We start from the raw sequence: 12,214 nt of genomic DNA on the forward strand, positions 1-12,214 counted from the left end.
AGCGTTGTCGTCCTGCTGCAGCTCTGATAATCTCGCTCCGCTCCACATGATTATAGATGATCAATATGTGCTTTTTCCAGCCTGGGGCCACAGGAGACTGTTGCCGGAGTAACGCTGCCCAATGCAAGCTATTGGATCAGGGTGAGTCTGTAGACTTCACCACAGAAATACACACAATCATATTAGCTATGTAACCCTGTGTCAGTCAGATGCCATTCACACAGACGTCATGACATTTTCCAGGCCTATTGTGATACTCATGTCTTTTATGAGTACTGGAAATTACAAGGGAGCTCAAAATTCAACATTTGAGTTCCCAGAAATATCACAAATGAGAAACTATAGATAACCTATAACTATATTGCTATGTATAATAAAGTAGTTATTTCATTTATGAACAAAAGTAAACAAGTGTCCTTTATCCAAATAAGCCACAAACTCATTGTAAAAACACAATTTAATCAGCCCTGTTTGTACTCAGTATTCAGATTCCCCTTATCTTCAAAACAACATTCACAATATGATCTACAATTTGATATATTGCCTACCTCTAATTGAAGGATAACATTTGTCACTGTTCAACATGTGTGGATATTTCGTGTCAGGCCTTGTAAATGATTATAAACACACCCTCGAGGATGACTTGCACAAAATCCTGAGCGGACATCTTGGCTTTTCGGGCGAAGCACTGGTAGGCCCCTCCGTCGCTCTTGGACATGCCCTCCATGATCAGGTTCTCTCGGTTGAGGCCGGTGAAGCGCACGTTGTTGCTGGGATAGATGATCTCCCCGTTGCGGTACCAGGACAGTTCATACTCCTCTGAACCGCTCACACTGCAGGACAAGGACACCTTCCCCCCAACACTGCCCTTCACCTTCCGGGGGCTCACCACCACCTTCAGGGGCTCTGCAAGGACACAGCAAGGACACAGATAGAAACACTGTATCTACTCACTGACACCTCAAGAGTCCACCCAAAATACACTGACAGAAGAGGCGATGACAGAGGAGGTGAGTGGGAGTTTGATGTTTGTTTGTTTTTATTTTAAAGATTAACGTAGATTAATTAGAAGTGCACATTGCTACATTGTAATCTAGTTGTAGAATCTAACAAAGTCTCAAATCCTCACTACTATAATTATGTGTACAGTATATGGTAATGTTGTCCACATAGGGAAAATGTTCTCTTTGTTTGATCCATCTTTCAATTCCACTGGACAACCAATGTATAGCATCTGGGAAAAGAGCTTATGAAACTTGTGATTGAGCCAGTTTTAGTATCTATCATTTAGATTTAGAAACAGAAACAAAATAGGTTGTACTCATTATAACAAAAATAACTGTTAAAAGGGCTCTACCTGTTTTTTCATGTAATTAGTTCAAATATATATTTTCCCCATTACACATACGTTGTAAAAGCTGATATTAGGATCAATATGAGTCCACTGTGTGCTGTCTGCATCCAGCTTTAGCATTTTCCCGAATTTTATTTCATTTAGAATGCTAGTTGTTGTTAGCTTAATCGTGACGGTAAACTGCTCCAGCTTCTAAAATACTCACGTTTGACATAGAGCCTTCCCACCACCTCGGCGTTTCCGTAGCTGTTCCACACCTCACACACGTAGGTCCCTGCGTCGCTGGGCTGCGTGTTCTCGATGAGGAGGCCAGAGACGGTCTGCCGAAAGCGCATGTCGGGCTCCAGTGGGCTGTTGTCTTTGAGCCAGCGGTACTTGGGCGTGGGGAAGCCCGTGGCCTTACAGGGCAGCTCCACTCTGTGATTTATCATCACCTCCCTGTGGTCAAAGCCGTCCAGGATGCTTGGCTCAGCATTGTTGGGGTCTGAGAAGGACAGTTAGTGTTAATGAGAGCAGAGGAGTGCCAGCTGTGTGACACTATCATCTAATATTGATTATTCTGGAGGTCAGGATTCACTTTGTCTATGAAATATTTGGGATGAGAGCCAATTGCCTGTGCAAAGGTGGTTCAGTTATTTGATGAAAAAATCTGGTTATCTGGGAGAGCTAAGAACAACATTTATATACATACTTCCTACTTTCATGGTTCGAAAGTCAGGTAGCCCAACTTTAAATTCATTAGTGCACCTTTGTGTGAGATTTCTGACTAGGATCAACAACATTCTCCCAAAACTCTTCCAAACTATTCAAACTAAAATATATTAAAACAAGTCAAAAAATCAGGACAAACAAATATTTCATTGTTTAGGAATCACAACTAAACTATATTGATATCTCAAATGTACTCACAAACAAAACTGCCGTAATAATAATACTTGTACTGAATATTTAGGTGTGGTTATTGTGATCATAGTGTATGGTCATGTAATTATATGGCCTTGTTGTTGAATATGAGAGCAGCTGGAGCAGGAATGACCTGACACGATGAGCCTAGCGCTGTTGCTCTGCCGCGTCTCTCCTGTGTAGCGGTGCCTCGTGGTGCAGCGGTAGTTGTTCAGCCCATCCTCAGGCAGGACGTCCACAATGTACAAGGCTCCAGTGGATGTGATCAGATATCTTTGACCTGGAAACACACAAACAAAAGCAAAAGAGAAGATTAAAGTGTGTTGCTTAAGGACACAACAATGTTTTATCAGAGCAACCAACCACCAACATTAGGTTTGGTTTTATTTTGGAATGTATTCGAAAGACACATACAAACATGGCTGGAGTTGCCTTTAGCTTAATTCATGCTTGTTTAATGAATCCTGTTTTTTAAGTACTCTACCGACTGAGCCTCAGAAAACACTTGCTTAGAGCTTTGAGATCTTCTGCTTGGTTTTTAAGTCCTTAAATCATCGGCAGACTGGTTCTGAGCATTTCTGCCATCAAATCACCTTCATTACAACTGAATGCTTACATTAGCATGTCAGGGTAAGCTAGCTTTGATTTACTTATGGTAATTCCCTCTGCAGTCAATAGATGGAGTGTTAACACAAATTCAAAAGGAATCGCCTCACAGAGGCATACATTACTTATATAATGTATCTACTTAAAGCATACATTGTATAAGTAATGCATGCTTTAAGTACATACATTATGTTAATTTCTAAAAGATTAGATGCCAAAGCAAAGGTACTCAACAGTATGTTTGAAAGCAAATGTTTAAATATATTTACTTGTAGAAGCACCACGGAACTTTTCTGAGGAGGGGTCCACTACCTGCTAGATACTGTGGAGATAATATTCCTTTACCTGTAGTGTTCCACAATACGGAATTGATTAATGAATTCTTGTTCGACTAAAGACTAGACTGCATCAATTAATCAATTAAAAGGGGATGGGGAGGCAATGGAAAAAAGCCTTGAAAATCATCTGCAAAAATAATTACAAACACACAAATTAACAGCATGTTCATAAGAAAAAGCCAGATAAAGCTGTCCAGTCACTCCCAAAACTCCAGCTAACTCACTCTAAACCTTTTCCTTTCTGCTGTTGTGTATGAAAATCCATATAATCCAAATAATTAGTCAACTAATAATACATTTGATCTTCAGCCCTAGTGTTTTATTGCTTAAAAAACCTTTTTGCTGCAAGTGGGGTCACCTCTCCACAGATGTGAGCTGTAACTTGGCCTGGACATGGTCTCAACAGTTTAATGCTGTGTGACTGTGGCACTTTCCATGCTAAGCAATACATTTTCCATGGAGACCAGCAGGTGACAAACTCTCCTCCAGAAACATTACATACAGTGTTTTGGTTACCCTTTAATTATAGTAAATGATCCTTTGTTTTTTTGTTATTTTTTTCAAAAATAACAAACCTTTACCCGCGTAGTAGTACTAAAACTTTTACATACACTTCACAGTTACAATTACATCTGGGAAAACCAACAGTAAAAGTGCTGCGAACCACTAGATGAAGCACTTGGCCTGTTCCTCACTGCGCTGGTGCTGTATCTGCTGCTCTACCACACCAGCACCGCATCAGGAAGACAATCTCCCCCTGTCACAGCTGCTTCATGCATACAGTAATATTATGTTAATTCTGCAGATCAAACCAGGCAGAGTGGGGCTGTCAACATGCATCGCTCCAGTCCACCACGTGCGCAGAAGGAGACGTAAAGTCCCACAGGAGCGCACACATGTCAAAGCTCATCCTACAGGCAATTTACAGGGCACTGTCATCACTATGCACAGGCCTATGGAGAACTGAATACAGGTAACAAGCAGGGTAAGATACTCTTCTTTACCTTAGACTCTACCAAACGGTAGGGCTGAACGATTTTGACATTGCGATTATGATTCAATTTGTAATTTTAAGTGCATATGACATATGCATATATGTTTTTTCTAATTATTGCTTAGTTGGTGCGATAGAACCTGTGGTAAATCTTTATCACAGTTTTACGTAGCTTCACTGAAGAATGGGTCAAATGCAGTGAGCCAATATGCAGGAACAATAACGAATACATGAACTTAACCCATAGATAGGAAAAACAGATTTTACTGTACTGTGAGTGAGTTTCTGCTGATCTCTGGGTCAAACAGATTAAAAATGTATATGTGAGCAGGTCCGCACGCCTCTGCCTGTTCTATTCTGTTGTGTTTGACAGCTCTGCTCCGAGGTCACGTTCCATCACGCCTTATAAACACTGTGCAATGGCAGGCAGCGCGGCGTCTCCCTCCTCCTGCTGCAGTGTGAGGCTGCGGCACTTATGTGTGCCACACCACCGGCCACTGTTTCCAGGTAGAACTCGGGTGTTAGAGGCATTGTCTGAATGAACCCACGCAATCCTCCTCAAATATTACAATTCAACAGGATTTAACATTCCCCCTGAGACTTACGGAAGAAGCGGGTGTGTTAATGTGCGGCTGTTACATATGCATTTTGGTGATTAGGTATGCAAAAGGAAGCCAGGCGTAAGACAGGAGGAGGGGGAAGAGGAGGCAAAATAATGCACAGCTGTGGTAAGCACTGACCTAGATAAAACAACAACACATTCTGCAGGCTCCCAGGGTCTGACTGGTGCACAGGACTCTACTGTAGACCAGCCAGTGAGCAGCATGTATCACAGTGAGAGGCTGCAGGCACGCTGGCCTTAACACAGGGCTGTGGTTTATGTTCAGGCCTGAGGAAGTACATTTATGTAAGCCACAAAACTAAAGAGAATTTGATATTTTAATACTTTTAATTATCAAATTGCAGCAAAATTTTTGGGGGAAATATGAGAGAAATAAGTACTTATACATAAAACAAATAGAGGTTAGGCCTCTTAACATAAAAAAAAAACAAAAAGCTAAGGATAAAATAGAAACTGAAAGTAGTTTTGTCGTTGTCGCTCCCACTAATCAGAGCTTAACTAGCATGTTTGCTAACAATAGGGGGAGATAAAGGACACTTTATCACTTAAACTTGCCCACTTACACTTGTTTGTTTCCTCAACAATTGACTTAAACATATTTTTTAAGGAGAGAAAAGTAAATGGGATTTTTCTATGCTGTAGGTCCTACAGCATAGAAAAATCCCATTTACTTTCCTACAGTGTAGGAATTTTAGATATTGTACATGTTTCATTTATTTCTTCTTTGTTTACTCTCTGTGTCCTGTTCTGTACTTTATGTGTTTTGTATGTTTTGTTACAAAACTGAAAAATAATAATAATGATTATTATTCAGAAAATAAACAAAATAGATCAAAGTAATCCATCTAACTGTGTAGGATCTCAGAGCCAGTGATAAATGTGAGGGTAAAGCTGCAGTGTTCCTGTTGTTTATCTGGTTTCTCAATCTACGAGCCAAATATAGGAATATATAATTTGACAATAGGCGCATATACCTCAAACTCATTCAATGCAAGAGCCCAGAGATAAAATGATATGTCAATATTCATATATATATATATATACCAGGATCCACATAATATAAATGTGTTAGGTAAGCTAAGATATAAAATCATTTTAGAATACAAAGAATAAATCTCAGTCTGCCAGTGCAGTGTCCACTCCCCAAAGCCCTGCTCTGCTCTGCTTGGGCTTCTCCATTTTGATTGTGTTCTGCTGGTCTGAAATCTCACTGTGGAATCCATCTTGAGTGAGACAAAATGCTATTTCACTCCCGCGCTGTGAGCTGCTGCAATTTTCTCCTCAAGCACCTCTAGCTCCTGCTCAGCCTTCAGACGTCAGAGCAGAGGCAGAGGCAGTGACAGGGCCCGGCCAGACAGGCACTGTTCTTCATCTGCCTTTAAACCGAGCCCTTTTCCATCTGTTTACACGATGCACGATAATATTAACAACGCTTTGCTATATGATTAGTGTGGAGATACTTGTGGCCCGTGAAAGCCTGTACTGTAGAGCAGAGGTAACAACTCGCTATTTTTTAGTAGTCAACTAATCAGCGAATATTTTACCTTTTAGTCAACTAGTCAAAAGATTATTTCTTATACATTTTGAATTTCATTTACACTATCAACATAAAGAAAGGTTGGACTATGGAAACTGAAGGCTTCTAGAAAGTGAATATTTACAAATAAAGTGTATTATTGTTTTTGTTTTGGGTCATTTTAATAATAATGTATTGGTCAAATGGTAAATGGTATTTAAAGTTTAGATTACTTAATATTATATGTTTATTTATATAGTCGACTAATAAAAAAGAGCTGAATAATTAGATTTTTAACCCTCTGTATTGTTAATTAACCTGGATATCATAATTTGTTAAAAGAAAAAATAAAAGAATATATATATATATATATATATATATATATATATATATATATATATATATATATATATATATATACATACTATATATATATACATACTGTATATATAGGTATTACCTTATAATAACTACACGTTGATTTGCCTTAATAAAGCATAAACAAAGACTTAGTTCAGAATGAATTAAGGTTAGGGGTTATGGTTAGGAATAGGGTTAGAGTAGTAGTTAAGCAGTTACTAAGCCTGCATCATTCTTATAGGTACCACTTTATAATAGGGAGTGTCTACAGAGCCGCGCGGCCGAAACTGCCATGTTATTTTGTGCCGCGGCTCCTGAAACTGCTGCGCGATTTGACCGCGCCGTTTTAGACCGCGCCGGGTTAAGGTTAGGGTTAAGGTTAGGGTCAGGGTCAGGGTTAGGGTTAGGGTTAAGGTTAAGGTTAGGGTTAGCCATGAGGCTATATGGCAGTGCCGCGGTTCCTGAAACTGCTGGGCCATTTGACCGCGCCGCGGCTCTGCAGCCACGGCCTTATAATAACCACACCTAAATTAGTCTTAATAAAACATGAAGAAAGACTCAATACATAATGAACAAACTGAATGGTCTGAATTATTCAGACTTAGAAACTACTTAATTAAGGGGATAAGAGGGAGTTAGGATATAAATTAGTTCATTATCAAGTTATTTAAGGATAGTTGAGGTTATTATAAGTGTTACTGAAATCATATACAGCAATTCTAAAAGGTTTACAGATGACAACATGGTTGTATACAACATTTAAAAAAGCTACATTTAAATATGCATAGAGTGCAAAGCTCTCAGGTTTGATTGTGTGAGAGCGGACTGTAAAGTGAAAAGAGCTCCACAGCTCCAGACACATTTATCTAATCACAGTCACTTAAACACACACAATCTAATATGAGGCTCATGGCTCACTCTGGGCACGTTCAGTGAGGCCCGGTGTGCACAAGCCAACGCCAAGCTGCTCCTGCTGGATTCACAAATATGGATGACCACTTCTCAAATAGAACATTACAGCAGTTTACCATAAATATATTCTACAGTTTGTAGTATATATGCCTGGGCAAAAAAATAATCACATTCCCCCCTCCTCATATTGATTGATTTTTTAATTGATTTTTATTTTGTCCTATTGAAAAAAATCAGACATAACTGACTATGGCTTTTAATGTCAATATCCTGAACATAAACAATACCAACGTTTAATCATCACAAAAATATTTTCCCCGCAAAGCCTGAATTTTACTAACAGATGATTGGCTCAAGCTGATCATTGATGATAAGAAATTACTGAAACTACATCTCCATTAAAATTTGATTTATTCCACAGCCCGAGTATGATGACAGATTTATTGGACATACTTTATTTGCTATCAATTGTGTATTAATCAACTTTAAAACAAACAAACAAAGTTCTTCTAAACTAAATGGGAATATTATGGTCAGAAATAAAATTGTATGTGTAATAATGCCGTAAAGTTAGTTGACCTTGTGATAAATATATAAAACAACAGGTCGAAATGGCTCTGTACAGTACAATCTAAAGTCTATACCAAGAACTCTATTGATACTTTGCAGTGACATCACACTGTCGGGGAAGTTCTACAGTCACCATGGTGACACTATGCACACATTAGCAAAAACAACCTTATAAAGTTTTTAGATTGTCTGAAAACTCAAGAAAAAATATATAAAATGGATTCAAACAACACATTTTCAGGAGCCAAGGATTAACACATTCATGGTTCGTGAGTTCATGGTCCTGTTTAGGAGATTGATTTTCAAGTAAAAGGGATTTAACTAAATGAAAAACTCTTGGCTAGTGCCAGCTTGAGACAATAGTGTCATTTGAAACAAAAAGGACTTGTTTAACATCTTAAATCAGCATTAATCAAAAGCTCAGATTAAAGTCTAACTTGAGTAACAGAGCTTCAGACAGAGCAGTGCCTCCAGTTACTTTCACACCCCCAGCGTATGTTGATTTGAAGACGTCACTTAACTAAACAGATTGCAGACTCACATATTAGTCTAACTAGGGCTTCCCATGTGCCAATTGCATCTTTGGAAAGTGAATGGACAGAAGCTCAAAGAGTCAGCACCATGGACAGCGCCAGTTCAATCTTCCAACGCAATCCTTTTCTGAACCTGTTCAAAAAACAAATGTAGGGCTGTGCAGTTAGTGCTCATTGTACATATCCAATCACTTCAGATCGTCAGAGATCAGCTTAGGGTTTTTAATGGAAAGGTTTACAGTCAATCGTCTGTCAGTAAAAGCAAGTGGTTTAGAGAAGAAGAGGCGAGGAAGAAATCTGGCTCTTTCTTTTTTGTCATATCGCACAGCCCTTTGCAAATCAACATTGTCTAAACTGGTGTGCTTAGTAAACGATTGTTGGGATTGTCTAAAGGAGCAGGTTGGCTCAGAGTCAGACAGAGAGGAGTGACTCTGTGCAGAGCCAGAACTTTCCTTGGCCCACTTTGCCCGACTCACCACGGCCATTACGCCCAAATGTTCCCACGCACATACGGCATCAGAGGTTTAGTAACATCCTTGAACAGTCTACGCTTTTATTACAGCGCGAGTAAGAAAATAAGGATGCATGATGGTAGAGCTTGTAAGTGCTACAGAAAAAGCTACTAATAAAACAAAGTGCTCATATTCTTAACACTTCGTCCTATCATTCTAGGGATACAAAAAAACAACAAACATATAGGTTATGTAACTTTACTTGTTTGCTAGTTTGTCGTGTAATGCTAGCAAAGTAGGTAAAATACCAGAACGGTACAGTAGACCCAAAGGTACACAAACCACTAAGCAAGTTCAACTGGAAAATCAACAACAAATCACTTTATATCCCTAATTTCCTTTAAAGATTAGCTTGCAATTTTGTTATGTTCTGTATTTTTAAAGGAAGACACTAGAACAAAATTTTATACTTAGAGAAATCAATTTGAAACCTCTTATGAAGTTTATTAGCAACAATACTAAAACTAGAATAGAAAAAAACTAGATTAAGTATTAATACAAAAAAAAATACAAAAATCACTCAAACAGAACAAAATTAGTCCTTTTCTGAAAAGTTTTAGAACGATCTTGAGCTTTATCAGAACTAGTCTATACTGTAAGACCTTATGGTAACACATAGAAAGTGCTATTATTTTGTGTTGAAAAGTACATGCCGTTTTGAAAGCAGTATCTAGTATGGATCCTATTCCTCAGTATTGACATTGAGTTAGTGCCGGCTCAACATTATTTGGGACATAAGAGTCAGGTTTCCATTTATTTTTTTTATTTTTCTGCTTCTTCATTTTGTTAACATATTACAACAGCATTGTAGTGATCTTATTGAGTAAGCTAGATCTTTCTGAAAAACCTTGTTAAGTACAAGGTTGTAGAATTTGGTGTGTGTCGTTGCTACTTCAAGCACTAATCTTTATATCTTTAAATGCAAATTGTCTTTAGAGCTGATTGTACACTGTTGTTTGTTTCCAGATAAATGCTTCTATGTTGAGTGATCGTACAGACCAAAAAACTAAAAAAGTCTCACAGTGTCAGTGTCTTGCTTTAGCAGCCTTTTTAAATAATTTTTTATTATAGATATTGATTGTATAATTTTGCACATCTCAAAAACTGCAATTCGACTATTATCAATGTTTCTATAAAACTCACACCACTATTCATTAAATTTTTATTTGACAAAATCACCAAGAAGTACTTTTTGTCACATCAGAGAAAAACATCCAAAAATGCTCTTTGCGACACCATATTTTGTGGATTTAAAAGGTTCTTATGCAACGGCAATAATAATTCTCTCATAAATAACACATTAAGGTCAAACTCCAAAGCTAACGCTAACCAGGTCATCTCAATTAGCCCGGAGCACCTGTAAAGGGCGTCCATAAAAATCCCTTTCTGCCCGGACACCTGCTGTGTGAATGGACGAGCCAGGACCAGCAGAGGACAGAGGCGCCATTCAAGGCCCAGAGAAGAAGGTTTTTGAGGGGCATGTGAAGAGCTCCTGTGTCCCTCACTCCAGCCTCAAATGCCTCTGTGTTCCTGTTGGCCCAGTGCGTTTCCTCTGCTGCTCCTGCTAGCTCCCCACGCGCTGCATGCTAAACGCAGGACACTTGCTCAATGCTGCAATACAACATCGAATAGTGACACCAAATCTATCAGGCGCAACAGAAAAAACGTGTAAATCTGTGCATAACTAACAGGTTTGGATATATAAAAAAGAAAAAAAAAGTGAACTCACACAATCCAATATTTCTAATATAATGATATTGAGCCAATGATACATGGCTCACAACAAGAAAATATCATAATTTTGCCATACATGTGGCAATTGATATTTGCACATGGTATTCTGCAATGTATTACTATTTTATACTACTATTCAGTGCTTTAAGAAAATAATATTGTAAAATATTCCACCAAATACTCCAAAAAAAGATGAAAATTAGCCACGCAATATTTGAAAGCCCTATATGAGTTTGATCTCAGAGTTTTACACTTTTTATAGAATAACAAGTAATACGAGATATCTGAGGACTCAGGCCTTAAATGCCAGACAATATGGGATTACTCAAACATGCATGAATCAAAGTACAGCAGGAACACCATTGTAACATGGTTAAAAGTTTACTTTTGCATAATATGTCTCTATTCAGGAAGAATATGTGTCTGATGATAAATCTCTGCCCAGTTCAACGCGAGACTGCCTCACACTGTGTAGTCCAGTATGTTGAGGTCTGGCTGAACAGAGTGAAATGCAGTGACTGCTGGTGTTATACCTTCATGCTATTAAAGTAAAAATGTATTTTCATTCATGTTTAATAATGCATGCTCTGTAATCCATGCAAAGAATGTCCAACTGCCATGAGATGAGTGATTCATATTTCATAAACAACTGAACGAGTAGAAGATGTCTGCTTAATAAGTAATGGAGCCACTTGCACTGTGTAAGGTCTGCCCGGCAGCAGCTCAGATTAAACCCCTACTGCACTCAACTTTTCATAGTTACAGTATGTAAAAAGACATTTAACCAAACTGCTTCCCAGTGTCAACCCTACATCTCAGTACCCAGTGTTCCAACCACTATTTCTTTTTTTATTATTTAGTTTATTTGCAGAAGAGCTGTATTTGGTCAGGCTGTCTTCTCCGTCCGAGCAGTGGAAAACTGTATCAGAAGCCTTTCAAAAGACTCCTTTGTTCCTTTCTTCTTTTTTTTTAATCCTAAAAAGTGGCTTGTAGAAACACAGACTTAGTTGTATATAAATGTATTTGTCTTTGCCGTTTTATTGTATACATTTGTAATGCCTGATGTGTGATCAGTGTTTTCACTTTAAGGATGCCTTTTTGACATCTGGCAAAGGGACTACCGATGCAAATGAGCTCATATCAGCTAACTCCTGGCACGTATACATTGTGTGATGTTTATTATTGTGTATGTCTCTTTTCAAATAAATAAAAAAATATATACATATATATTTGATCAGGGCAGCGGATGTTAATAAACAT

General features: G+C 38.3%; 2 protein-coding genes across 6 annotated transcripts in view; one reads left to right on the forward strand and one right to left on the reverse strand.

The window, feature by feature from the left end:
* Positions 1-12,214, forward strand: part of get1 (guided entry of tail-anchored proteins factor 1) — a 222,610-nt gene that overhangs the window by 179,798 nt on the left and 30,598 nt on the right. The window lies entirely within an intron of this gene.
* dscamb (Down syndrome cell adhesion molecule b) overlaps positions 1-12,214 on the reverse strand; it is a 165,980-nt gene that overhangs the window by 53,843 nt on the left and 99,923 nt on the right. For all 5 annotated transcript variants that reach the window (XR_011929063.1, XM_072460878.1, XM_072460863.1 and 2 more), the window contains exons 4-6: positions 2,391-2,537; positions 1,560-1,838; positions 631-906 (exon numbers count right to left, since the gene is read on the reverse strand). Coding sequence is in view for 4 of the 5 variants with exons in the window: in XM_072460878.1 (XP_072316979.1) it covers positions 631-906; positions 1,560-1,838; positions 2,391-2,537 (702 nt within the window). In the remaining variant the exon portion in view is untranslated. The remainder of the gene's footprint in view (positions 1-630; positions 907-1,559; positions 1,839-2,390; positions 2,538-12,214) is intronic.

This window comes from Eucyclogobius newberryi, unplaced genomic scaffold (assembly GCF_026437365.1).
Source record: "Eucyclogobius newberryi isolate DKJ021-1_F unplaced genomic scaffold, fEucNew1.0.hap1 SCAF_10, whole genome shotgun sequence".
Taxonomy (NCBI): domain Eukaryota; kingdom Metazoa; phylum Chordata; class Actinopteri; order Gobiiformes; family Gobiidae; genus Eucyclogobius; species Eucyclogobius newberryi.